The sequence below is a fragment of the Rhamphochromis longiceps genome, linkage group LG14, assembly GCF_057381845.1.
Source record: "Rhamphochromis longiceps isolate RC_006_pf linkage group LG14, R_longiceps_female_GT1.1, whole genome shotgun sequence".
NCBI classification, from domain to species: Eukaryota; Metazoa; Chordata; class Actinopteri; order Cichliformes; family Cichlidae; genus Rhamphochromis; species Rhamphochromis longiceps.
Window position 1 is genome coordinate 25,256,806 of NC_140570.1, and position 27,544 is coordinate 25,284,349.

Sequence of the window (27,544 nt, forward strand, 5' to 3'; positions counted from 1 at the left end):
AGTTTTTCTGTGAGCTTGCTTATGGTCGCCTTTGCAAACGGAGTGAGCCATGAGCCACAGTTTGGTGTCATTTCAGCTTGTCCTCCATCGCTCAGCTTTCTGTAACCTGGTGCAAGCTGCAGTGTAAAATCCTGCTGCCCTTCACTGCCATTTCAGTGATATTGCAGTGCTTAAGAGGGCAACTCCACAACAGCTTGAAAAGGTGAAACTTTCTGGAGAAAAATCCTCTGCAGTTTCTTTGTGTCCTGGTTTGATTTCTTCTTCTCCCATAGAGATGTCTCACGTCACATCATCTGCACAATTCTTGAGAGTTGCCCATCATTTTGGATGTGATACAACCAACAATCAACAGGAAAAAAATGTATGGATGCTGCCAGTTGCTTCCAGGCAAAGCTGGTTGTGGGGCTTATTACTGCGCGGTTGCTAGCAGCCACCTCTAGTTTGGATGGAAGACATCGACTTGTCTGCAAAGCAGTACTGACTACTTGCCAAGAGGTAGTAAAAAGCTGTGCCTCAGCACTTTCACTAAAGCTCAGAGAGCAGCTGGCAATTGCAAATTACAGGTAACTGTGTCAGTCTGCTAGAAACCAAGGAGGCTTCTACCAAGTGGTTGGAGAATGCACAGTTTACTGGTCTCTCTCTGTAACTGGGACGTTAGCAATTGATTGGTACCACTCACCAACTGGTAGCTTATCCCTCCACTGTCACCATGATCGTCATGTCTCTAAAAGGGCTAATAAATTAATGTCATGGTTGCGTGTGCGTAAAACCTCAACATCATCGCTGTTTGTTTGTTTTCTGAGAAGAAGACCTCAGTGAGTCTGGTGCACCTGCAGCAGGACTTGTGTGACATCAAGAGTCAGTGAGCAACACAAAGGTCGTGGTATGATTAACGTATATGGTCACCTCAGGTACACAGGTGTGGCTGTGAGCACAGCCTGCTACGGTAAGAAACACTTTGCTTACCCATAAAAACTAAGTAAATCCATCTATCAGCACCTGAAATATCATTAGCATGTTATATCTGTACAACACAAAACAAATTAGGTTACATCTGTACAAAAAAAGAAGTGTGAAAATGTCATTTTGTGGTTATAAAAGCCATTATGAGGAAGGTATATTTGTTATTACATTTCACCGTGTCAGGGATATAGGAAGATCGGAGGGCAATTAGAGTCTTTTGTTGTGTTACACATTTTTCACAGCCTGTTATCAAGTGAAACTGTAGACCACAAAAAGTGTAAATCCACTGGTGTTAATACTGGATTTTATTAAGATGTCAGCAGATCACAGAGCTGTAGTTTTTCATTTAGTTCTTCACTAGATGGAAAATTATTGTGGCTGTCAGAAATTCGTAAAATCTCAAACTGAGGCAAACCAAACAGATGATAGATTGTGAGAGCAGCACCGTAATCCCCAGCTGTGCTATTTTTTTCTTAACCTTAGGAAAGCTGTTTAATATTTACCTACAGAAATGAGAGTGGTATTGATCATAGCTCTAGTTCTTGGCACGAAAACGCACTGGCATATTTCCAAACATGCCTTTCACATAAGGAGCTTGTAAGCTAGAAAACAAATACCAGACAAGGCCGGAGCTTTATTCAGAAACCAACAGCTGGGTCTCCCGGAGACTTGTTATACAATAATCATATCAGTTTAGAAAGAAATCTCAGAGGCAGTTTATGAAGAAGTCAATGTAACCCTGACAAGTAGAGTCCCCTGACAGCATTTGCATGAAGGAGCACTGGGGCCAGGCGGCGGTTGTTGTTTCCAGGCTAAAATTCACCGGTTCCAGCATCCCCTTCCTTTAGCTTTCCAGATGTGACCCCTCCAGATGTTACTCATTTCACCTAGCCTTATTTTAAGCAGATATTCTTGGCAGCTTGTCATGTCTTACCTCAGTATTAACAAGGCAGAGCAGCAGAGAGACAGAGAGAAAGGAGGGTAAGAAATATGTTGGACAGGCACAGAAGATGAACCTCGAGGTTATTCCAAGAACATGTTTGACACTTAATAGTATATTTTCAGTCCAGCTCTGAGCTGCTTTGCAACCTCAGCCAAGGGAATTGATGCCTTTACTAGGCAGTCTTTTATCTGAGGAAAGAAAGATGCCAAAAGGCTCATAACATTTTATGAGATGATATTTCATTGTATAACAACATGTAAGTGCTTCTGCCGAGGTTATGCAGACTATGATCACGCAGCAACAGGGTGAAAAAGGCTGGGGGGAGCCTTTTATATGGAAGAAATGCTCAACATCTCATGTCTGTATAGAACTTAATTTTTACAACAGTACTTTTTGTGTGTGTCAAAGAAGGCCATTATAACAAAAATACATTAACAAAAAAAAGGTATGAGGAATCTGATAAATCAGATATCCAGTTATGCAAAAGTTTGCAACATCCTCCACAACTACTAACAAAAGCATCCAAATTAGACGATCCTCTTAAAGGGCAACTCGTCTTTGTCTCTCGCGCAGTGCTGGAGTTTGAACAGGCTGAAGGCGTTTGGTTTTGAGGGCAGTGAAAGACAGCGGGTCTGAAACGCTGCCAAATCCAGATCCCTCAGAGGTTTCTGTGTAAAACAATAAAGATTAAAAAACAGCTATCAGCGAGAAAATGCTCATCTATAAACACTGCTTAACAGGAATCATTTGATATTTTAGGATCCCTCATCTAAACTGCTCTCTGGAGCAATTAGAAGAGAAGACTGACACCGTTCTCATGTAGGCTGTGATACAAATTGGACACCAGAATGGAGAAAATGGAGGTTTTATTACACTAACTAACATAAAAATATAAGTGAATTGGAAAACAATAAGCATACATTAGAGTGTGATGAGCTCTAAGAAAGGTGGGGGAGTGCGTGACCAGCCACAGAGGAAAACTAAAGCACTTTTTAAAGCTAATTATTTAGCAACCAGAGATTGCAAATGGCTTACACTATCTGGACCTGGGGGACAATCCAGGTTGCTTGAAAACTGGTTAGTATCAAGAGAAAGTCCAGTGCATACCTCTTAATGTTTGTACCTAAAATTGTGTAAGTGAATGTGTAATTTTTCAGGATGTTTTGACCTCTCTCCCTGTTGTTTACCCGTACTTCCTCTTTGCCGTCATCCTAACTGGTCATGTTTCCCCCTGAGGCTGGTTCTGGGGTTCCTTCCTTTTAAAAGAGTTTTTCCTTCCCACTATCGCCAATTGCTTGCTTATAGGGGATCATCTGATTGGTGGGGATTTCCTCTCTAACACTCTAGGGTCTCGGTTCCAGTCTTTTCTCTATATTCAGCTAGTTGTGAGTGCAGGTGAGTGCAGCTTTAAACTTAAGGGGCAGACCTGGGAGCGGTATCAGTCTTTTCATCTTACTCCCCGCCTGAAAATGAATAAGTGTTTTTTCCACAAAATGTCAACTTGTTCCTTTAATGTAATAATTCTCCCGTCTGGCAGTTTTTCTCCTCACCATGAATGCCAATCATGTGCTCCAGGATCAGGACCCTCTCAGCCAGGATCTTCAGGGCCTCCCTGAGCTGCTGCACGGCTTCGCCCTGAACAGCACCGGCATGTTTATTTAGGATAGTTTTTCAAATGAGGTCAGGAGGAGGAAAAAAAAAACACTCTCTCGCCTCTTACCTCGTTCAAGCCTTCTCCTGGCTCTCCTTTTGGCCCGGGTGCTCCCTGTGAGCAGAGAGTGAAATAATGTTGTTATCTATGTGTGAGTGTGTGTGTATTTTATGCAGCAGAATAATTTTCTACTTACAGGTAGGCCCTGCTCGCCTGTGGCACCCGGGGGTCCCTGGCAAAGGAAATGAAGAGAGAGAGAGAAAAAAAAAAACACGTAAGATTCCTGCATTTTTATCCCCTCACTAATCTGCCTCTTCACCCGATATCCAGTCTTAAATCAAGCTAGTAAAGGAAGGGGATCAGGTTTAAAGGCAGAGGCCCAGTAGAGAGCTGACTGCAGAGGGGACCTGACATGGCTGCCCTGATTAGTGAGGCCTGGCCTTGGATGAGAGAGAGAGCAAGAGAGAGAGAGAGAAGAGGATTAGTCACGGCTTGGAGTGAGTCTTTGAAGAAAAGCTCGTTCACCTTTAATGTGTTTAAGATTGCATGACAGCGAAGGCCACTTACAAAACGTAGAACAAAAAGCATTTTGATAGCTCATCAGCAACAAATATGCTCAGCCAGCCCGATAATCCAATAATGAGCATGATTTTTTTTAAAGCAGCCTCACCCGCTCCCCTGGATCTCCTTTAGGGCCGGGACTGCCGGGCTTGCCTGGGAGGCCCTCCTTGCCCTCGTGTCAGACAAAGAGAAGGACACGGATTAGCGATGCCAGTCATACATAACTGTTTACTTTGTGCAGCAGTCTCAGTGATAGACACTCACATTTTGTCCCGGCAGACCTGGTATCCCTGCACGTCCTCTCTCTCCTGGTGCACCTGCAGAGTTGTTCACAAATGCATTCACGTTGAGCTAAACTGATGAATGGCAAATATTTAATCTGGGCTCAGAGTGTAAAAACTTAACGCAGTCAATATTAGGATTATATTGTCCTGTGAGAGGGATTCACCAGAGTTTAAAATAGATGCATAATTAACCATCTTTTCTTTTTCTCCTTTTTACCCCCGAGTACAAGTCGCACTTAGACATTTTGTATCAGTGTTTTAAAACTGCAGTATGTCTTGCTTATACTCCAGAGTTATTACGGGATTGTTTTCATTATGAAGTGTTACAACAATTACTTTTTGTCTCTGCAGCTGAAGAAGTATTTAGAAGTATTTACCTCTACAATGTAAAAATGCTCAGTTTGAATCATTCTATAACCTAACATTACAAATACAGTGTTGTCAAAAAGTATTTGCACGCTTCCTGATTTTTTTAGGGCTTTTTTTTGTGATGCAGGTTTAATATTGGCCAGTGATACTCTGAATAAATAAAACATGATGGTTTTTAAATTATGATTTCATTTATTAAAGTGGGAAAAAATATCCGAACACACCTGGCCCTATGGGAAAAAGTTACTACCCTGCCTTGTTAAATCATAAATTGACTGTGATTAACCACATTTTTGGAAAGCTGAGATCAACTTTACTAGCCACACCCAGAAGTGATTGCTCCCAGACCTGTTAAATTAAGAAATCACTTAAACAGAACCTGTCTGACAAAGTGAAGAAGGATAAAAAACCTCAGACACTAGCACGTTATGCCACGCCCATTAAACCTCAAGAACTGCTGAGTCATTGACGTCTATCAGTCTGGAAAGAGTCCCGAAGCCACGTCTAAGGTTTTGGGAATCCAGTCAACCACAATGAGAACCATTCACATTCATCCACAAATGGAGAAAATAGTGGTGAAGCTTCCAAGGAGTGGTCGACCTACCAAAATTACTCCAACAGCCCATCGGCGACTCATCCAAGAGGTCACAAAAGACCCCAGAGCAAGATCTAAACATCTGCAGGCATCACTTGCATCAGTTCAGGTCAGAGTTCATATGATAAGAAAGTGATTGGACAAAAATGGCATTTATGGGAGAGTTCCAAGTTACAATACTTAAAAAAAATCACCATCTCAAATTTGCCAAAAAACATCTTGATCATCCCTGAGAAAATATTGTGTGTACTGATGAGACAAAAGCTAGCTTTTTGTTTTTTTCTGGCATAAAACTAACACAGCATTTCATAAAAAGAACATCATATCAGCAGTCAAACATGCTGGTGGTAGTTTGATGGATAATTAATGGAAGCATGAATTCTGCTCTCTACCAAAAAATCCTGAAGGAGAATTTTCAGTAATCAGTTCATGCCCTGAAGCTCAAGCACATTCGGGTTATGCAGCAGCACAGAGATTCAAAACACACAATTAAGTCCACCTCTGGATGGCTCCAAGTGGCCTATTCAAAGTCCAAATGACCCTAAGTAGGCTGCTAATGCTTGGAAACCCTCCATTGTGGCTGAATTAAAACCAAAAGTTGTCTATAACGATGTGAAAGACTCTTTTCCAGTTATCACAAACACTTGATTACAGTTCTTGCTGCTAAGTGTGACAAAGCCAGTTATTAGGTTTAGTTGGCAATTTTTTCACATAGGGAAAACTGAATGAAAAGAATGAAATCCTCATAGAAAAACTGCATTTTATATTTACTTGTTTAATATTAGAAAGTACACTCAAAATATGTATAGATATGTATTATTGTCTCATGCACTGATAATTCATAACAAGTTTAACGGTTTAAACGGTGACAATTGAAAGATCCCTGATTTGATACCAGGAGGAGACACAAATCCTTTGTGGGTTGAGTCACAAAAAGAGCTTCCGGTGTAAAAATCTGCAGAATCAAACATGTGGAGCTGCCCGCTTTGTGAATCAAGGAACGGCCAAAAGAAGCTTTACAAGTACATGTAAATCTTACTTCAGTAAAACACAGGAGTAAATGGACTCAGTCAGTTTCCACCACTGATTCTATCCACGCTCGGATCCAGTGATGGGATCCAGTCAAAGGTTAATGTAAGAAAACATTTCATATTTTAGGTGCAACACCATCAAAAACAAAAAAAGAAAGATTTGCTTTAGTTGTACTAATCTGTGCTGAGCTTTTTCTGAGAATGTGCTGAGAATGTAAACAATGAAGGTTTGGATAACATTCAGTTTTTTTGGTCTTCATTAGGCCAGACAGGAAATTGAGGGAAATGACATTCAGAAAACAGCCCGGGGCGGACTCAAACCCATGACGCTACAGCAATGATGCGTCGCCTGCTCACCCAGGCCTGCTATAGTTGTGCCTGGGTGATATGTGTTTGCACTGAAGGACTGAGGGCAAAAAACAGCTTTTATTCATACCTGAGGGGCCGACTGGACCGGGAGGACCAGCTATGACCTGAGGTTCCTGGAGAACGGCATGGATGGGGTTCTCTTCTGCAAGGGAAAACAAAACAGATTAGAAAACGTGAACATCTGATCTACTGAGCATCCGAAACAACAAGAGGTGAGTTCACCGCAGCTTATCATTTGGAGTGTTTTTTTTGTTTTTATAATAAATCATCTACTAATATGCAGCCATGCAAATATTTACACCGTCAGCAAAGTAGAAATGTTAATAAAGTCCTTTAAATTTTCCTCTAGATTGTGGCCCATTTCCCGTTTACTTAAAATTTAACTGTTTTTGTATAAATACCGTCATTAATCAACGCTGTGAATAATCTACTGAAGTGACTCACCGGCTGCAACACACTGACCAGTCAGTTACTCTGAAAAATTGCCAAAGTTTCCATGACTGCAGTGCTGGTGCTTGCCAGAAGTTTTGTGGTTATTAGAGCTACAAAGACAGCAATGTTGGTGTGAAGTAGGCTTCATTCAGTGGCAACTATAAAGCGTGTCCCTGCAATTTGGACACTGGAGCAAATTTATTATAAAAACAGATACACCCTCACAGTTACAAGTTTATTACACTTTTATTTAGACATAAAAAGTGTAAATGCAAAGGCCAAGTCAACTATTCTTAACCTGACAGGCCATGCTTTTCAGTTACTGAAGACAAACCTGAAGGCAGATAGTCCAACAAACAAGCAGCAACTTAAGGTGTTTGCACTAAAGTCCTGCAGTGCAAACAGCATTTGGTGACGTCCATGGGTTCCAGACTTGAGGTACTCATTGACTGCGAAGGATTTCTATTTTTCAAATAATCTTTATAAATTACAATTATTTTAGTTCAATCACATCTCGACTCTTTGATTTAAAATCTACTGTGATGCTATAAGGAGGGAAAAACTACAAAAATTGAGTCACTGTCCATATACTTACAAAAGTACCTGCAGATTTAGAAAGAGCCTAAAGATACCAGATCTGCCTCCAGGTTTTATTTGCTGTGTTCTGAGCATTTCAAACACGTTTTAAAAAATATATTTGTATTTACAGTATATCGTCCAGTTGTTGAATACATGTACCGCTACCCTGCTGGAGAATCAAAAAGCCTATATGTCGTGTGATAGGATGTTTAATTCAAACCTACACAAGAGTTAAAACATCAGGGGGTCTCCAGCCAGACGGTAGAGTTTCCCCAGCAGTCAGCAGCTGGAATACATCCTGTGAGCCATTGATGGACATGAACAGCTGGTTGATCTCAAAGAGGTCCCATTTAACAGAGTAATAAATGCCTGGACATGATCTGTCTTCATAGAAAGCAAGCACGAGGTGGAAGTCATGTCTTGTTCTTGACATGTTGGATATTTTAAAGTACACTTGTAAGTATAAATTTTGTTTGAAACCACGCCACACTTCCTCACCACTTCAACATATGTTCAGCGTCAGTCTTCCCCCGTGTTGAGACAGCACTGTTACATTATGGCTGCAGTCCACTGTAAGGCTCTAGATGGAGCAGATTTCCCTCTGGAACTAATTTTCTAATGCTACAGTCTCCTTGAGCCTGGCTGCCTCCCTAAGAAACTCCACATGAGTGGCAGACTATCTCCTCCCTTGTTCAAAGCCAGCCCAGCTTTTGGCTCGGGGCCGTGGCCAGTTCCCCCAAAACACAGACTGTTGTGCTGACAGCTAACAAATTAGGTCTGATTTACAGCCAGTTGGCCCCCCTCAGCTTACATGGTCCCACAGACCCAAATCTACATAGTTCCAGACCCGCAGACACAGTCCCGGGCTCAGAAAGGCAGACAAAGCCAAAAGCCTAATCAGAGCCAGCAGTCCTCGTGAGGTAATGATTATACCATGGATTCCTACTGCCTCCCTGTGGTCAAAGTGAAGTGTTCAACAGCAGAGAAGTAATGTTTTCATATATGTATTGCGCTTCTATTGCCTATTTGTTAAAAGATATGATCACTTAAATGTTGCAAATGATAAAAAAAAGCAATGCTTTCATGTTAACATCCAATACCAAAGCTTCACCCTTGCATGTGTCGATCTGTGCAGCGAATGTACAAATGCATGACTTTGTACTAAACTGGAAACAAAGAATGAAAAATGAGTCGGTGTATTTTATAATCAAGAGTCTTTTTAAAACTCCCAAGCCTAATCTTGTGATTTAGATGAACGCTTTCCAACTGTGTTAAACGAGGTTGCAGTAAACAGTGGCTCTGCAGCAGCAAACACACACGGAAACAATTAAAATAAATCTATGCCAGCCCTGCTGGGGAAGAGAAACAATACTCTCTCCGTTGCAAGTTTGGGTCTTTTTCTAAAAACGGCCTCTGTGCTTCCACCTGTTTCCCCTTTAAACTATTTTCCACGTAGAGAAACCGGTGTGACCAGGGTTCATGTTCTGCCTGACAAGAACATGAGATATGTGAGCATGAAGCACATGACCCGGTGCAGGATGAACTGCAGAAATGGACTTGAGGTAATGGCACCAATTCAGACCGTCCAAAAACTTAATGCTCGAATGGTTTTACAATAGTTCTCGGGTCATAATTCATCCATATGGGTAAGCTCTACTATCATGCTCTCATTTGAGCCCATCTGGGAGAATTTAGCTCTAAGTTACTGTGAAATAGCACATTTGACTTGGAATCGCCTACCTTGATGGTCCACGTGAAAAACGTCGCCCCGGTTTCTGACAGGAAACGGACTCGGTTCTGAAGGACCCGGAGGACCTGGTGGGCCAGGGGGGCCGGGTCGACCGATCTCTCCAGGAAAACCTCTTTCTCCCTTTGGTCCTGAGCATCAAGGAAAAATAAGCGAGCTCAGCTTTAAACAAGAACGAGTTAAATTTTTAATAAAACAGCTCAATAGCAATAATTTCCCAAACCATGTTTAAATGATCAGACTGACTGCTAAATGTTTTTGCTTTTTTACCAACAGGTCCAGAACTGCCTGGAGACCCTGGTAGACCTGGAAGTCCTGTAGAACCTGGAGGCCCTGGAGGTCCCATTGGCCCTGGAGGCCCTCTGTTTCCTGATGCTCCTAAATAGAGAGAGAGAAAGAGACGGTTATGAGTGAAAAGCAGAATTAAGTGATCATCTAACTCCACAAAGAACAATGGACAAAAAAAACCCTTATCAAAAACCTTGAGCACCATAATTCGTTCCATCTTCCATCTAATTCCTTTTCTGTCTGCAGCCAGATGGTTGCTGGCCAGAAAGTATAAATTTTATCACACCACGCTGCGTGTTTACTCCTCTCCATGGTATACACGCCAGATCAGATCACACCAGAACACATGCACAACACATGATAGAGAGAAAAAATAAAAAAATTAAAAAAACACTGATTGCTCCGAGACAAATTTTCCACTTTTTGATTATTTTCATAATTGATTAATCGGTTTTACATTCACTTGATTCCCTGACTAATGTTTGGGAGGTAAAAATACCAGAAGAATGACTAACAGTATTTCCTATAAAGCCCAGAGTAGTATCTTCACACTGATTGGTTCATCAATTCAACGATCCAAAAACCAAGAGGTTTAGGAAGACAGTTTTCCCTTGAAATATGACAAAAATAGTGCACTTGAATGTGTTTTCACCTGGTGGTTGAGTGGGGCGGGATGTGTCCACCTCATTGTCCGTTGAGCCCCCCGGTAAACTACTGGCTGTGGGCAGAGCTGAGCATCCCTCTTCTAAGAGTGTGATCTGGAAACAGAGAGGCAGATGTTTGACACATCTGTTAAGCATCCACTGCAAACACTTACAGCGTTTTGCTGTCAGGATGGATGGATCTGATGGATTTTCTTTACCTTTTTTTCTATCGCATTTATTCTGCTGTTCATTTGATTGAAGCTGGTGCAGTTCATGCACTCTGTAAGAAAGAAAGACATATTTCCACATTACAGCAGACACACACGCTGCTTCTTCGCCATCTGTCTTTCCTTATACTCTCCTCTCCGCCTTGTCTGTTTCATTCCTGTTTCTTTTTTTCATCCTGGCACCATCAGTAGCATCTCACACAGAGCAGGTCAGGCCAAGATACACAAGAACAATGCTCATCAAACCAGACCCGAGAATTTATTATGAATTCCTCCTTAAATCATGTCACTTGCTCAGGGAATAAATATTGTCAGGACGTCTCATGAAATTCTCGCTTGCATCGCAGCTCTGTGTGCTTCTGTCTGTCTGCCCACACTCACATCTTCCTCCAGATACCCAAACCATTTAAAGCAGCGCATGAAAACATATTGGCTTTAATTTATGTTTTCTTATCCCACGAAAAGCTAAACACACAAAGCCTGCAGCCAAAATCAACATCTAGTGCCAAATAAATCAGATTCACCCTGCCACTGAGCTCCAGTGTTTTTCAGAGGCTGAGGCAGTGTCACCCACTCGGTTTATTTTAGAGTACACGTTTCTTCTGCTCTAAACACTCACAACACTGCATGTGTATTAACTCGCAGTGAGCTTGTTTGGCCACTTGGAGGCGCTGGAGAGAAACGACAATTCATCATGTGGACAAAGTGTTTAGCTTTTAAATCATGTGGTGAAAATGTTCTACCACAGAAACAGAGAAACATCCTTCATTTGTCGTATTTGTGTCGGCTTGTTGAATTGAAGTTTACTGTTCACTCTCTGTTTAGCTCTGATTTTGGTCTCCACCACCTCTTAACAGAAAGCTCCAGCTCTTTAGCTGCTGAACGGTCCACGGTGTTCAGCATCTATGGTCTCTAACTGACTCTGACTGCTGTTTGGTGCTGAAGAATAAAGACTCCGGACTCATTGTAGAAGTGGAGCAGGGCAAAAATCATCACTTTTTTCATATGTTTTCTGTAAATCTGTTGCAGCATTTTCTTAAAAATTGAGTTAGATTGTATTTTATACTCAAATCTTGCGCTGGGGTTATTTTTGAAACAGGTGGAGTAATGAAACAGACTTAAAACCTGGGTTATCATACCACTCGTCCTGTGACAGGTGGCCACCCTCACGACCCTGGTGCTGAATTGGATACGAAGACAACTGGATGGATGGATGGATGGATGGATGGATGGATGGATGGATGGATGGACGGACAGTATCTTAACATTTATTCTAAAATAAATCAATGAAGTCTGGAATTTATAAATTTGGAGTGAAATCTCCAAGCTAGATATTAACCAGTTGAAAGCCTACTAGGAGTAACCTGTGAAGCTGTTTTCTGAGCATGTGCATCAGAACTTAGCGAGGGTGGTCACTGCCTATGCAGGTACCCTTTGAAAAACCCAGAAACTAAACACCTTTATTATTTATATTAACATGTCAGTCTTTATGGGGGAAAGAGTCACGGCTGTGTTTGTGGTTTAGGTTTCCTCTCACTGGGCTGTTGATGACTTATCCCAAAACAATGATTTAGTAACAAAGTGTGGCTCCACAGTCTAGTGGTTTACACATTCACGTAACATTTGTAACATTCCCAGTTTAAGACCAGTTGGAGACACAAATCTCTGAGAGGTTTGTTTCATAGAAATCTGCCAGATCAGTAACGTAGATTAATAACTTAAGCACAGATTAACTACTACTTCCTGATTCAGTATAGTGACTTTTAACTGGTAATGTATTGCAGATTATTTTCTTTTGTAACTTTGGTTTTTATACCGATATGTAACGAATTATAGTTGAACTGGCGACCTTATGATAAAAAGACCTTCTTACTACCTGAGCCACCAGCACAAATACCCATTTGAGTTCATGGTTTACAATATAAGACGTCCCCCGTGATGGTTACAGATTTGGCGGATAGTAATTGAAAGATTTTTGAGAGGGTTTTGCGTAATGTCTTAAATTGGACAGAAATTATTAAAATGCCAAAGCTGTGGTTTGAGGCTCAAAAAGCCTGTTGGATCTCTAGTAGGCAGAGGTACAAAACGATACCCTGGAACTAAGTGTCCAAGCAGGAACAACAAAAAGACATTTTTATGTGCCATTGAATGACAAGATAATAATACTTGTCAATAAAAGTCAGTTTGGTAAGTTTTTCTGGCATCTTAGGTTATTTTCTTTTTGCCGTCTTAACCTGCAAAATATCTATGCGTATTTGCTTTACTGGTTTTGGCTTTGGTTACCTTCAGTCTATTTTGGTCCTCTTTCTCACACACAGGTTGCACCATTTTAGCCACCACTAAACCTTACTTATACATTTTCTGGATGTGCAGCAATTTTGGATACACTACGTTAGCTTTGATGCAAAAAAACCCAGAACAACATAGTTTCAAAGAAAAGCCCTGCATTTGTTTTAAATCCAAGCCTTCCTTGAGCCCACGGCTCATAGGAAGTGTGGAATGTCAGCTGTCAGTCCTGCAGATGGGACCCACCCACATTGTGGTCATAGCAGGGATACCTATAACGAGGAGCAACTGGTGCTCATAAAATAGCCAATGCAACAACAAAAATGACCCAAACGAGCTCTGGTCTGCCCGCAGCACGCGGAGTGCTAATGGCAGCCGCTGAGGTTTGCGCTTTACTAAAATAGGACACGGCGACCGCCTAAAGATCATCTGTGAGTCCACAGTTGCGTACGCCCAGTCCTGCGCCGTGTCAAACAGTGTGGGTGAGGTTTCTTAATGCTTCATTTCAACATCTTGAGTTTTACCCTGGAGTGTAGCCACAGACGGAAACAACAATCAACAGTTAAACCCAAAACGCATTCCTCAAAATGTATCAACCAAAATACTGAAAGCTGCTCAACCGCTGACCCCACATGAGCTGTTTGTTGTGACTCAAAGCACTGAGGTTTCTTCAGAGACTCTAAGGACATGAAAGAAGAACACAACAGTGAGACTGTGGGCAATCATGGGCTCCACAATATAAGGACTGATGAGATGATATGCCTTCATCTCCCCCCATAGTTACTCATCATCAGCCCAGAGGAAGTCTCCACCCTCTGACACTCTTCCTCTATTAGACAGTACATCAGTCTGTGATGCATTCCAGGAGCTAATCAGTGATGATGTGTCAACATTTAGTTTTCAGCCAAACTAGAGCTCATCTCTGTCTGGAAATGGGTCAGAGCGTTCACATTTTAGTCTCTCAAAAGCTATACCATGGATTGGCACAGAAACATGCACAAAAAAATTGAGGTTTCCTTTAGTGCCACAGCAAAGCCGACAGTTTCATGTCACCTAGAAGCAGAAAGAAGGATTTCTGAATGAACCTATTGTGCACAAAGGGTCAGTAAACACCTGCTGCCGATCCTCTGTTCAAAGGGATAGTTAACACTTCAAACAGAAGCGCTAGTAAATCCAACAAACAACCACAAAGACATGCAAGATAATGGAAAAGAGACTCAGAATGTCTAGAAAGAGCAGCAGGTGACACAAAGTGAGTTAGAAACTTACAAAAAGAGCTATAATTAATGCAAATTGAGTGCAATAGACAGGTGTAACAACCACAAATGAGAGGCAAGCAAAATGAACACCAAGAGATATAAAACCTCTGTAAAGCATAGAAGTCGTTTGATATACAAAGAGGGTTACAGAGTTATTTTTGTGCACATTTTCATTTATATGTGATATTTACATGTCTACATATCTGAATGTTTACGCAGGCACTTTCAAAGCAGTAATAACTGCGTGTCAAATCTGCCAAGTTGGTTTTCCTGAATTTACCTGAGATTTCCTGGCTTCTGATTGGTTAGTGAGGACACATGGGGCTGAAGTGTGCTGAGAGTAAAGTTATCTGTCTCCATCTTGCTGTTTATAATCGTTTAGAGACATTTAGAACCACGTGACGAACCCTCGTGTTACACTGTTGTAGGTAAAATGGTTGTAAGGGCCCAGATTTGAAATAATAAACAAAAATTGGCGATGACTATTCAGAGAGGCCACGTGAATAAAATAATAAAAACAAGAGTGCTGAAAAAGATGAAAACTTAAGCATTTGTGTGCATACAAAACTGAGTAAAATAAACTGAAATTAAACAGTCTTTGGTATTAGTCTTAGTCTGATTGGCAAAATCTGTCATCCCAGCGTGCATCAGGAGGCTTTGAAGCATGTGTTCAATGAGACCAGGAGGTCTGCATGACACGAAAAGCTTAACATGCACCCACACAGGTCGCCTTGAAGCTGACATTTGGTCACTAAGCACATTCCAGGCTCCAGTTGCCTAGGTAACCCTTACTACCCTGTCACATATATATGGTAAAATGGTCTGGTACTCGTATAATGCTTTCCTACTTTATTTAAGCACTCGGTGCATGTTTTTACTACAACCCCCGTCCATTCACACTACTTTATTCTATGTCTAAAGGCTTTTAACCAAACATTCACACACCTACATCCCAAACATATGACATGTAGACTACAGAAGCTAGCTAGGTATTGAACTATGAAGAGCTAAAGCGCTCAACCTACTGAGCCACAGCTGCCTGATTGCTAACATCCTGCGCTCTCATGGACACTTTAGTCACCAGCAAGTTGAAATTACTGGTATTCAGCAGCTTCAAGCAACTACAGGTGAAGTGAGCTAGACCTGAGCTGGACTTTTCTCACCTTCCAGGTGAGAAAACGACTACCAATGAGAGTGCAGGATATCATTGATTGACACATGACCTGTTGTAAATATGTGTTGCCTAGGCAACTGGACCTTGGAATGTGGAAAGCGACCAGGAGTCCGTTTCATAACGATGCACGTCAGCAAATCGCTTACAGCTACCAGGTCACATGTCAGTCACTGATGTCCTGCACTCTCATAGGTCGTTCCATCAGTCGTTCACCTTGAAGCTGAGAAATCTTGGGATTTATTTACCCTCTTGTAACCTGTGGTGTTCTCATCCATAGTTGCTTGAGGTTGCAGACTTTTTATGGTCACAGTCCAATAGAGCAACTTTGGGATGCGGTGGAACCAGAGAATGTCATCATGGATTTGCAGGCAACAAATATACAGCATCTGTGATGCGATCATGTCAGTGTGGACGAAAATCTCTCAGGACTGTTTCCAGCACCTTGGTAGAATCTATGGCACGAAGACTTGATCAACTTCTGAAGGTAAAAGAGGGCCCATCATGGGGCTAGCATGGTGTCTAATAAAGTGGCCAGTGAGGGTAGATTTGCTCAACATTATATCAGGCCTCTGTGAACTAATTGCATGACACTTGTGTCCTGTCAGCTGCTGCAGGAATGAGTGTCTCTGCCTCGCCCAGTATGGCCTTAAAAGCTCCATTCTTCACTGCTAATGAGCTAACATGTCCAGTCTTTATCTCGCCTCCATCTAGGACCAGAAATAAACCAGCCACATCTCATTATGTTATAAACACTCACCACAGGAAACACCAGAACTAAGTCAATTTACCATAAATGTAAACCAGAAGAAGACATTTTTTTTTCTTGCTGTTCCCGAAAGGTGGTGGGCGGGATTTCTGTTTCTAGAGTTGGAATTTAATTACGTTGGTTTCAGAAAACCAAACTTCCGCTGTGATCGAGCTGATGTTTAGAGCGGGGACCGCAGCTATAGAGTCTGTTTGGATCCATAATTACACTATGGCAACACAAGCCGAGGTTATTTTTCTTGGACCGCGCTCACTCGTGGGAAAGATTCGGGATCATGTTGTCTTTTGTGAGGAGAAAAAACAAACTGAGAAAACAGGGAACTTTCCTGCACCAAAGACAAGAGGGAGTTTGAGTCTAAGCAGTTTTTCCATGGATTCAGATGCTACATCCTATCAGATATTATTGGGAATTCACGATGGAATTAAAAGAGCACATTTTTTAGCAACATACATTACCTAATTACCTTAAAGTCACACAAAAATACACCATGAAAGTGAATTGCATAAACATAAATAACATGTTGTGGAAGCAAACCTGTCGTTGGTCTTATGCGATAAGATCAGCTGTTAAGTCTGGCACTGAGAAGTGAGAGACGAGGAGGCTGACTTCGCAGCATCAAACCTTCCCGCCCCAGGACGAGATCTGAGTGTAAATAGGTTCATATACTCTCGGGAGATAAAGAATGAAAACAAGAAACCTACAACTGGTTTAATGAATCATCCCCATTGTTTGATCTGCGGTGCAAGACAGCGCAGGATATTTTGGCAATCATGGAAGTCAAACTGCGGACATAGCATGTGTTGAGACAGCTACATTTCCTACATTAGACATGGATATAGATCAAAGACAAATCTCCTTCTTGCAGGTTCTCTTTTTTCTTTTGGACAAACACCTACAGAGACAACCTCAACCACAAAACAAACCATGACGCACACAGCTGGGGACGGTCATTTTCACCGCCACTAAATGTTAGTTCTGTCTGCATGTGTGGGGAGTGCAGAGTGGGGATACGCCGAAACATCTTCCTGGAGCATCTTAAGACTCTCATCACCAAGAAAAACAGACAACTGTGCACGCAGGCTGTGTGTTTGTGTATGTGTGCGTTTGTGCAGACCACAGACAGCCTCTGGCTGCGTCCCAGAGGCCTGTTGTGTGTCGGACCCAGCCAGCAAGTGGTCAGCAATTGCTGGCATGAAGAACAGCTGGCACAGAACACACACACCCACACACACACAGACACACACTCGCCCAGCCGCAAGCTCTCACTCACTAAATCACACACCCACTTTGACGGCGGTGGCTGGTGGACGGTGAATGGGGCTGTTTTTGGAAAATCTAGATGCCTCGCAGTCCACAGTGGGACCATTTAGCATTTTTCGTTGTGATGCCAGCTGACAGGCCACACACCATTTCTATAAACCATAAAAACTATGAGAGTACAGATACTTGGCGTCTGGTCCACGGTGCCGTTATTGCACGTAGAAGGAGATGTTGTGATGGCGAAATAATGGACCTTAAAACCACAATGATGAGCTGGTATTTATCTGACATTCTCCCTCTCGAAATGCTACTACTCAGCAGGCATACGCATCAAAATGAATCTCTTCAAATCTGAGAAAACAACCCATTTTTTTCAGTGATTTCCCTCGCGCTGTCAGGACGCATCCGCCGCCATCCCATCATCGTGCCGCATCGCCCGGCTCGTCAGCCAACGCAGCACACACTGCTGCGCCGCCGCTGAGATGTTGGAGACGGATGAGCCTGCTGGTGCACAGAGACAAAGCCATCGTCGTCCTATGAGATGACGCTGCTCAGAGAAATGATCGCAGAGTGATCGGTTGAAACGAGACGGACATTTCTGAGGTTCAAATGTTGCTTCTTTAAGAGCTAATGAACAGGAGGAAAGGGTGGAAACAGAGAAAGAGGTGACAGGTTATAGCAGAAGCACTGTAAGATGGATGGAACTATAAAATAAAGACAAAAACAATTAATCTACTTATTTACAACCTGGACAGGTTGTTAGTCCATCGCAGTAAAGACGGACGTGCTTGACAGAAACGATGTCCATTGTTGGACGGACTCTTCATGAAATCTGGTGCAAATGTTCACGGTCACAGCAGAAGGATGTATTCTAATGACTTTCTCGGGGAGTTCATTCCTGTTTGGTCTGAAACGTCTCTCTGTGATATTTCACAGAGACATTTATGTCCCTCTAAGGATCAACTGTAACACCTTTGTAAAGACTTTTCATTTACTGCCATCATTATGTTCAATAATTGGGTTAATAAAACAAAAGCCTACAAAAAAAATGGCAGCTTATCAGCCTCAGCTGCACTTTCTGTCTGCCTTGTGAATGCTTACATCCTCACACAGTCCAGTCGAATGGTGAGTGCGGTAAACAAACAGAGAGCTGGCTGTGCTCGTTGGGTGGTCGGATGCCTTCAGAAACTACCTCCCCATCACCTTTCTGGGTGGAGTGGACTTCTTTTCTTCTCAAAAGGAGAAAGTTAAAGTCTGAACTTCTATTTGTTTACACACACCGCCTCAGGAAAGCCACCAGCATCTTAAGGACCCTGCACACTCATGCCAGAGTCTATTTGAACTGCTCCCATCTGGTAAAGCTACAGAGCCTTTCATGCACGGACCTCGAGGCTCAGAGGCAGTTTTACTACAAGAGCTACAAACGCACTTAATCAGTCCATCAAGAGGCCCCCATAGACCTGTTTTAACTATAATTATAACTACCTCATTGCAAGCTTTGCTCTGCAACCGTTACCCGAGCCATTTTATGAATCATTTGCACCATGTATTTATGTTTTCATGGTTTTATGTCGCATATTTTAGAGTTTTTGCTGTAATGTTTTTTTATTATCTTTACAGAGAGACTGTGTGTTGGAGTAGCTGCAGACTGAATCGCTTTGTACTCGTGCACCATTCAGTTCAACTGATCTCAGTCTTTTCATTCATTTACATTCATCAGTGGGTCTGAGCTGAACTGTTTCTATTACTGCTCAGGTGAAACCACAGAGACGGTGTAACAGAAGAGTATCATCTGCGCGCTAACTCTCCACCACATTGGGCAGTTGGCACTGATTTGCAAGTGGTTTTGGGTGTGTGTGTCTATATGTTTGTGTTTGTGTGTTTCACAATTGCTGTGAGCCAATGGCTGTGTTTGGGCTGGGTTAATTGAAGGCAGGTGTGTTTGACTGTGCTTCCACTGCACACTGCAACACTTGAGTCAGACTTTGCTGTGTCTCAGTGGAGGTCAGAGCCTGATAAGGCAAAGCTGGCTTGCTCAGGCTGGAGTGATTCTCGGTCTGCGCCATACAGAGTTTCTGGGTTTAAGAGGAGAACCTCTGACACCTGTGGAAGTGGTCGGCCTTTAGAGAGGGCAGACGACCTGTAGCAGTGCTGGCGTTGGCCTCTGTCCCTTTTGCAAGTTGGACACTGGACTGATTTTCCCTCTTTAACTTTTTTAAGTCATGTCCCTTTCCCCTTCAATTCTCCCTTGATGACACACCTAGAATCTGTGTGTTACAACATCTTTTAAAGTCGAGGGTAGACCTCACTTGTTAAGCAGTATTGGATCCCCTCGCTCTCTTTCTCTTTTTACCAGAAGCTCTTAATTTCTGATGAGCAGCATGTCATACAAGCCCCTTCGTTCTGAGCGTAACCTGATCCAGTGAGCAAATGTGTTTGCTTCCAACAAAACCGTAAAACAAATCTGCAGTTTACACCAAATCTCAGATATGGAAACCATGACTGTGGAAACGTTTCAAGGAGCCTTTTTAGTACCTTGGGAACTTTACCTGCACAGCTCTCAATAAACAGATGTGTGGAGCTGCAGACAGATAGAGGGACATATGTTAAGATATCACTGAAAGGCAGGAAGAGCCGCTGATAAGAAGAGGACATGAATGAAAAACTGCAGAAGGAGCATGAACAGAGCATCATCCATCAGGCAGATCAGACCAGGAGCAGGAACAGCGACGCTATCCCATAGCTCCCTGCAAGTCGAAGGGCACCCTCTGACCTATATTTCAGTGCAACCTGAAATGTAACAGAGACATCAGTCAAGTCCTCACTCTGCAGAGGCTGCAGTCTAGGGCAGCACATGTGGGACACGGTTCTGTTTTATCGCTTTACTCCAAGGAGAGGAAAGCAGGAGATCTAAAGGACATAGGAAGTCAGATAAGTGGAAAGCGGTAAGGAATAAGAAGATAAAGAGCCCAGCGGTGGCAAGAAAAAGAGAGGGCAAAGGAGCAAAGGCCTGCACGGCGATGACAGCGGATGATAAAATGGAAAAAATCTGACGCTATTTCTGAATGATATTTAATATTGCTGGTGTTCAAGATAATCCCTCCAAAAAAGCATTTTAACACACTTCCTCCTCATCTAGCTGCAGAGGGGAAACAGTGACTTTAGCAACTTTATGGCTGCAGCGTTAACAAGTTAACACATTTGACATCCGGAGCTGTCAGACACCTTTTCACCACGTTAATGAAATTCATCGTTAACTTTGCTTCAAAAAAAGTGAACACCCCCCCCCCCCCCCCCCCCCCCCCCCCCCGTTTTTTCCCCCTTTTCCTGAGCTTTTTCACAGGATCAAAGGTCACCGCTCTCATCAGCACAGGGCCTGTCTCTAATTCCTTTAGGATTATGTTCCCCATACATAGAGGAAACCCCAAATCCTTGCAGTAAATATGATCATGTGTGCAGATAGGTGCCGGGGTGCCGCTGTGACAGAGTGGAGGGGAGGGGGCAAGGAAATTACGAACACATTTCTCCTAAATGTGTTCCATGCCGTCATGCGTTAGCATAACTCTGCTGAAAAGCAGCGTTTAAATCTTGAGATGCACGGTACACAGCCAGCACAAACCAGGCTGTCAAAAATATTGACGGGTCAGGGTGTCAGCGCGGCGAGAAAACGCCCATTTTCCATTAGCAAACGCACAAAAATCCAGACTCTGACACCAGCTTGGCCCTAGAGTTTGGCTGCACGCTTCAGGATTGTTTTCAGTCTTAAAAGGTTGTCACAGAGAGATATATACAAAAACAAAGTGTTTAGAGGTAAAATGATGTTAAAGATCTTGGTGATATAATCAAGCTTAGGGTCCAAAATACAAAAACGCTCAGTTTAGTTTCACATGAGAGAAAGAAAATCAGCAAATTTCCAATCAAGGGGTGAAAGTCTGTGGTGCTCTGCATTTATTTTGCTTAAAATGTTGATTTAATAAGCAGTAAATTGTCAAACTGCTTATTATTCTGTTTATCAACTGAGCGTGTAACTCCAAAGCTTCTATTTGTTCTGTTGTCGGCGAATGAATGATATCGCCTTAAATAGAATGTGATCAAGCATAAAACAGCTCCACTCACAGCAGCTCCAAGTCATCTTCATTAATGACTCTGAGATTATTTGATAAAGAGTGATGATTAAAGACAGTAAGGTATTAATTTAATGCGGAAAATGATTCAGGATATCGAAAAAGGAAACAACTAGAGAAACAAGCATCTTTACATCTTCGTCTGCCTTAATTTGACTCTCGCCTTCTCTAGGTCCTCTGTCTGTACATCTCTGAGGGCCTCGGGTGCCTCTGAAGTCGAGCCAGAACTCCATCAAACCAAAACCAGAGTTGATGTCATCTTCATTGGTTAAAGCTGTCCTCTTTCCTCTCAATAAAACAGCTGGCTCTGTGCCCCAACGGCAGTTTTCTGATACACGGGGCTTCATGTTCAGTGTCGCCCAAGTGACTTACAGACTCAAAGATGAGTGCTCGGACTCCTATCATCAGCCAAAATGGTCTGCAGTTAAACGAGCATGGTGATATTTTGGAAAATGTGCTTTTTTTGCTTCCTTGCCAACAGTAACATGAGACCACTGATACCATATCTTACATCTGTGACACGAAGATGGTTAACCTAGGGTAACATAAAGCCTGGAAGCAGTGTAAATAGCTAACCTATCTAGTGAATCTGCATACCTGATCCTCTAATTCTTGTTACATCTTGCTTATATGAGCCCCAAAACAACATCAACAAAATGCAAAAACAAAACGCGTCATAACTTATGCAACATAACTACTTCTCACGTCAGGAGTTCTCGAACATGACGCGCGACTTGCTGTCAGACATTCAGCAACTCAAAACTGTTGTGTAAATTACATTACAAGAACAGCAACTGGAAAGCAGAGATGGCATTCCTACACTTACTCCAGCATCTTATTTATGTCTTATTTGCTGGCTGGAGAACAAGTTGTGACATTTGACACACTGATTGGAGAGACAGTAAATTTCGTCTGTGTCTCAAACACTCGAGCGCAACCAAAGAGGTCAACAGCAGTATGCAAGTGTCTCAAGTTACCCTCATTTCTTTATAGTTTTCTTACAAAGAGCTAGACTTTCTTGTCATCTTTTAAAGCGGTCTTGAGCATTAGTTCTCCAGACTGTAGACATTGATTACTTTTTCCTCATTTTCAGTCCTTGTACTTCACCAAGAACCAATTTTAAATCTTTAGGCTCTTTGTTACTGGCAGCAAAAACATAATTTGTTCCCATTTCTTTAGTTGAATCCACGAAAAATGCCAAAGATAACACAGTTTGACAGAAACAAAATAGTATTTTTTCACCAATACGGTGATTTTAAAAGAACTATTGATTGAAAACTTGGCATGTCTCAGCATGGTGTGCAGCGTGTCCTTAAAGAAACAGTGGGAAGGAGGAGGATAAAAAGAAGGATGAAAGAAGAAGCGTCAGGTCTGAAAAACTAAAAATATGTACAGCAGATGAACACTATCTGAAAGTTATGTTCTTGAGAAATAGGAAAACAAAATCCGGTGAAGATCTGACACAAGACTTGAGAGATGACCCATCTGCTGTTCAGTGAAGCCTCATCAGGAATGACTGCAGTAGAATAGTGGCTGTCAAGAAGCCATTCATATTAAAGGAAACAGAGGGAAGAGGCTGAGGGATGAAACACTACGCAAGAAATGGACTGGAAATCAGTAGCAACAGGTAACTTTCGCTTGAAGTTGTTAGGATGTACGGAGGTGGGCAGGAGTGACATACAGCGGTGAATGTCTACAGACATCTGTAAAGTATGGTGGACGCTCTGTCATCAGCCAGTGATGTCAGTTAATCAGAATGGATCCAGATCAGATTTTGGTCCACCATGAAACACCATCTGGAAAGCTTCTAATTGGCTATGGTTTCATTTTTCTGCTGCGTGACAATGATCCCAAACACATTGCCGGTGGAGTAAAATCATCCCTGGATAGAAAAACAAGCAAACAAGCACCATCAGTCACAGATTGGTCTCCTCAGTACCCACACCTCAGCATTATTGAAGGAGTGCAGAACAGAACAACAGGCAGTCACCATCTAACAGAGAGCTCTGAACGTCCTCTAAGAAGCCTGGAGAAATATTCCCGAAGACTGCTTGCAGAAATGATAAGAAAGCTTATCTAAACGAGTTCAGTCTGTGTTGAAAAACAAAGGTGGTCGTACCAAATTCATGACGCCAAGAGCCATAAAAAAGCTAGATTGATTAATTAGCTTTCCAAAACTATTTGTTTGTTACAGATAATAGCAGCTATTTCATGTACGTCCCAGAAATGCTGCAAGAAAAAGCATAAATGTGATTTTCCTGTCACTGCTAACAGCCGTGCTTCCTGACCTTTCCACTGCTCCTCGCAGCTATGCTTTCTGAGGTAAGGCGGGTGTAAAACTATATGAGGAGAAGTCTTTGTTTCAGAGGTGTAGCCTGATCCTAACATGGTCACGTATGTTACAAGGACCTTAAGGAGGAGTGTCATGCTCCTTAATCTCAGTGGGGCCACTTTCTCGCAGAGTGGCCTCTCTGGTCCGCTGCTGTCTGGGCAGCTGGATTATGGGAAAGATACTCTTCTCTTCTCTTCTCTTTCAGCACCCTGACTCCCACACACCGACCCCCGCCAGCTCTCCCTCCACTCCTCAGTGTGAAACAGACTGTCAGTGACATCAGCCCCTGCCTTTCAGGTCTCCTCGCCGAGTCCAACCTGGCCCTCTGTCTCACCATATGGAGGTGATTTTCTCGCTGCTCCGTAGCCATTAGAAAGTGCAAATACATTTCAGCAAACGTTAAATAAACAGTCCGATTACTTCTTCACACTCCTGCAACCATTTTGGTCTCAAGTGAACCAGAATCTCTGGCATCGCAGACTCAGTGGATACAGCTAATCTTAAAGCCTTTTTCCAGAGGATTTCTAATCATTTCTGTGTTTATTCCACTTGTACGAAAATGTGTTTTTGTGGAAATCTTGCCCATCCAAGGGCAACAATGAATAATCCTGCAAAATGGAACAAGGTGGGGGTAATTATGACCAATAAGCGACATGCTCTTTGAGGTAATTGTTAATCTTGGACTAATTTTGACAGGCTGTGCCAGCTCCCCATAATATTTACCAAGCTGGTGGATGTACTTAATAATTTCATTCAAAATCTGTTCAAATGAGTGTGCATTTTAAAACAGTTGTGTCTCAGCCAGTGCAGCTTCAGACTTTCTTTGAAACACTTCATGTCAAATGCACCAGACCTCCTTTCATTCACTGTTTCTTTAGGCTGACTGCAGTGACTTGCCTCTGGTTGAAGATTTTGGTCTTTACTGGGCCTGGAGTCTGCGGTCTGTGGCATTCTGGAGCAGCGCTGCCCATAATCGAGACACCCACTTTACAAGCTGCCCTGCTGGACCTTCCTCTGACCTTTTTTCATTCATTCTTCTGACTTTATTAGCTCTGAGGATATTCAGGGAGACAGCTGCCTCTGCTGCTGACTACAGTTAAAAGAGTAACATCAGTGTGTGTGTGTGTGTGTGTGTGTGTGTGTGTGTGTGTGTGTGTGTGTGTGTGTGTGTGTGTGTGTGTGTGTGTGTGTTTGGTAGTGAGACAGAAAAGACACACAAGGAGAGAGAATGTGATTCTAATCCTCCTTCCAGGCACTGAAGCGTCTTGAATGCATGGCTGTAAAAATGTTTTTAAAAAAGGAAAAAAGTACAAAACCAGAGTGTACAGGATCTCTTTCAACCGTTGATTTCCTGCTGTCCCAGTTCCCCAAAGCAACCCAACACAGGCTTTCAGTCTTAATTCAAAGCAACTCTACAATTGTATCAAGACTGCCGCACAATATGGCACACGGGATTAGCGACCTACCCGACTACACCAGCAAACATATAAAAGAGAAACTGATGTGGGTAAAGCTGCATGGTTCTGCTAAAAAGATGCAGATGGGTCCAGGCATAACACATGGCCTTTGTTTCAGTCCCTGGGAAAATTAGTCTCAGATAAAATCCTACAGCTCCTCGAGTCCAAGTCTAAGCAAGGCTGCATCATGCAAAAGAAAGAAAGGAAGAAACTCACCTTCACGACACTCTTCTCCCACAAATCCTGGACAGCATCTCCACTCCAGTGCAGTGACTTGCTTGTAGGTAGTCCTGAATGACGGTCTGATCACAGTCCTGTAGCTGGAACAGACACTCTCTGACTTTATGGACACGTGATGCACAAACACACATACAACATGAAGTATTTTGCTTTCTGGTATAACCCCAACCCCAATGGAGGTGGTGGTGGTGGTGGTGGGGGGGAATTATAAAGAACCAAAGAGCCTTGCAAGCTTTGAATTAGGAATACAATTACACATAATTCCCTTTGCAACCTCGTACCTCTCAGAGAGGTTCAGTGCCTTTTTCAGTGGAAACTCTTCATTTCACTGTGCGGGTGGTGCTTCAGTCATACATACATAATATGTGTGCAGAACTTTAACTTTCAGACAATTATTTCTGCTGTTTTGCATTAACAGTATCACTTTATTTGAAGATCCTCTTCTGGCAGACATTCTCAGCCAGATTAGGGATGAAAGTGTTTCACCAAAGATGCTCCATGCCTAAATTTGCCTGAAGCCACTTATTCACTAAATCTGCCCCAGCCACCAGGCAGCACCTCCCACGTTCATGATTTATTGTAAAAAGCAAAGTTGCATCTGCATCACAGACCAGTGAAGAATCTGACTTGACTGGAGTCAAAAGTATACCTGATGACTTTGGAGCAGGGTCCGGGCCACCGGCAGTTCTGAAACACTCTCTGCACTGTGGTTTCAGTCCCATTGTGCACCTGACAAGACACTGTTTTGAAAACAGTGTACTGACACCAGTTCCTAAAAGACGGAATAAAAGAGATGTTATCGTGATTAATACCGAGAGAGAGAAATAGAGCGAGAGAGAGCAATGATCTAGCACTAGATCCGTTTTGTTTTCACAATAAATTTCGTTAAATCGTTACAACCCCTCCAGTGTGTGCGCACCTGAGTTGGGTTCGGGATCCAGTACCCGGCGGTCCCGTGACGCCACTCTGTTCCGATTTGATGCGCTGCCGCTGCAAAGTGATGCCCGGGAAGTGATAAACAAAGCCCGTTCCCAGCGATGGACAGACTAAACTTATCCACATGCAGAACACGCAGAGAAAAGAAAGAGGCATCATTGTTTGATTTATCCCGGAAAGAGATATCCGCGGTTTTCAAGTAAATCCCGAAGTTATAAATCCCCTTTGGTCGAAGTTCTACTGAAGCGGAATGGAGGAGGAAGAAGAAAAAGAAAAGCTATGGAAATCCCACTGAAACCATTAACGAGTTGGTCATCCCTTCTCCACGACGAGAAAACAACCGGCCTCCCACTCAAGAGCCCGAAATGAATGGCACACAACCTCTTCCTTTAGAATAATTTGCGTATCTGACGTTTGACATGGTGCCGAGGACCGAGGAGTCAAATATCCAGTGTGCGTAAAAAGCGCGCCGAGTGTGAGGGCTGGAGACGGAGTGCGTAAAAGCGCATCTGGTCTCGATTGAAAACCACGAGCTCTGTCTTCATATAAGATAATGTGAACGATATGGCCACAAGTGATTAGCCAGCGCTAACGCATTTCTTATGGGCTTGTGTTATGTCTTTAGTTACCCTTATTGACGCTACAGTGTGGTAGACTACACCACAAGGTCTAAATTCTTAAAGCCTGCATGAGTTGGGGTAACAGATACGATCAATATGCCTGTTCTCATCACTCTATCAAACAAGGCTGCTTTTCTTTTGGAGACTAAACTCTGTTAGAATCCACAGTTCCAGTACTTTATCACGTAATGAGAAGATTGTGAATGAGGCCCCAAACTGGGGTTTTCTTTATCTGATTACATGTTGTATTGACATTTAGCTTCTACAAAGAGAATAAAGTCAGTTTCTCGTTTAAAGGGAATAAAAATTTAAAAGAGAACATTTTGCACACGTTTGCCATGGTAGATGCATATTTTAAGGCTGTATTCACAACAATGGCATCTGGATCTGAACAAATGTTTGACCTC

The 27,544-nt window shown here is 42.6% G+C and overlaps 1 protein-coding gene across 1 annotated transcript; it reads right to left on the reverse strand.

Moving 5' to 3' along the window:
• On the reverse strand, nt 1-27,031 carry col26a1 (collagen, type XXVI, alpha 1). Its single transcript, XM_085380712.1, has 14 exons — nt 26,501-27,031; nt 26,231-26,353; nt 25,558-25,661; nt 10,675-10,736; nt 10,465-10,570; nt 9,795-9,902; nt 9,518-9,655; nt 6,834-6,908; nt 4,383-4,435; nt 4,228-4,290; nt 3,754-3,789; nt 3,627-3,671; nt 3,457-3,541; nt 1-2,574 (listed from the first exon to the last, which is right to left on the reverse strand). Exons 1-14 carry the CDS (start codon nt 26,674-26,676, stop codon nt 2,447-2,449), a joined length of 1,302 nt encoding a protein of 433 aa, XP_085236838.1. The 5' UTR covers nt 26,677-27,031; the 3' UTR covers nt 1-2,446.
• Nucleotides 27,032-27,544: the final 513 nt, after the last annotated feature.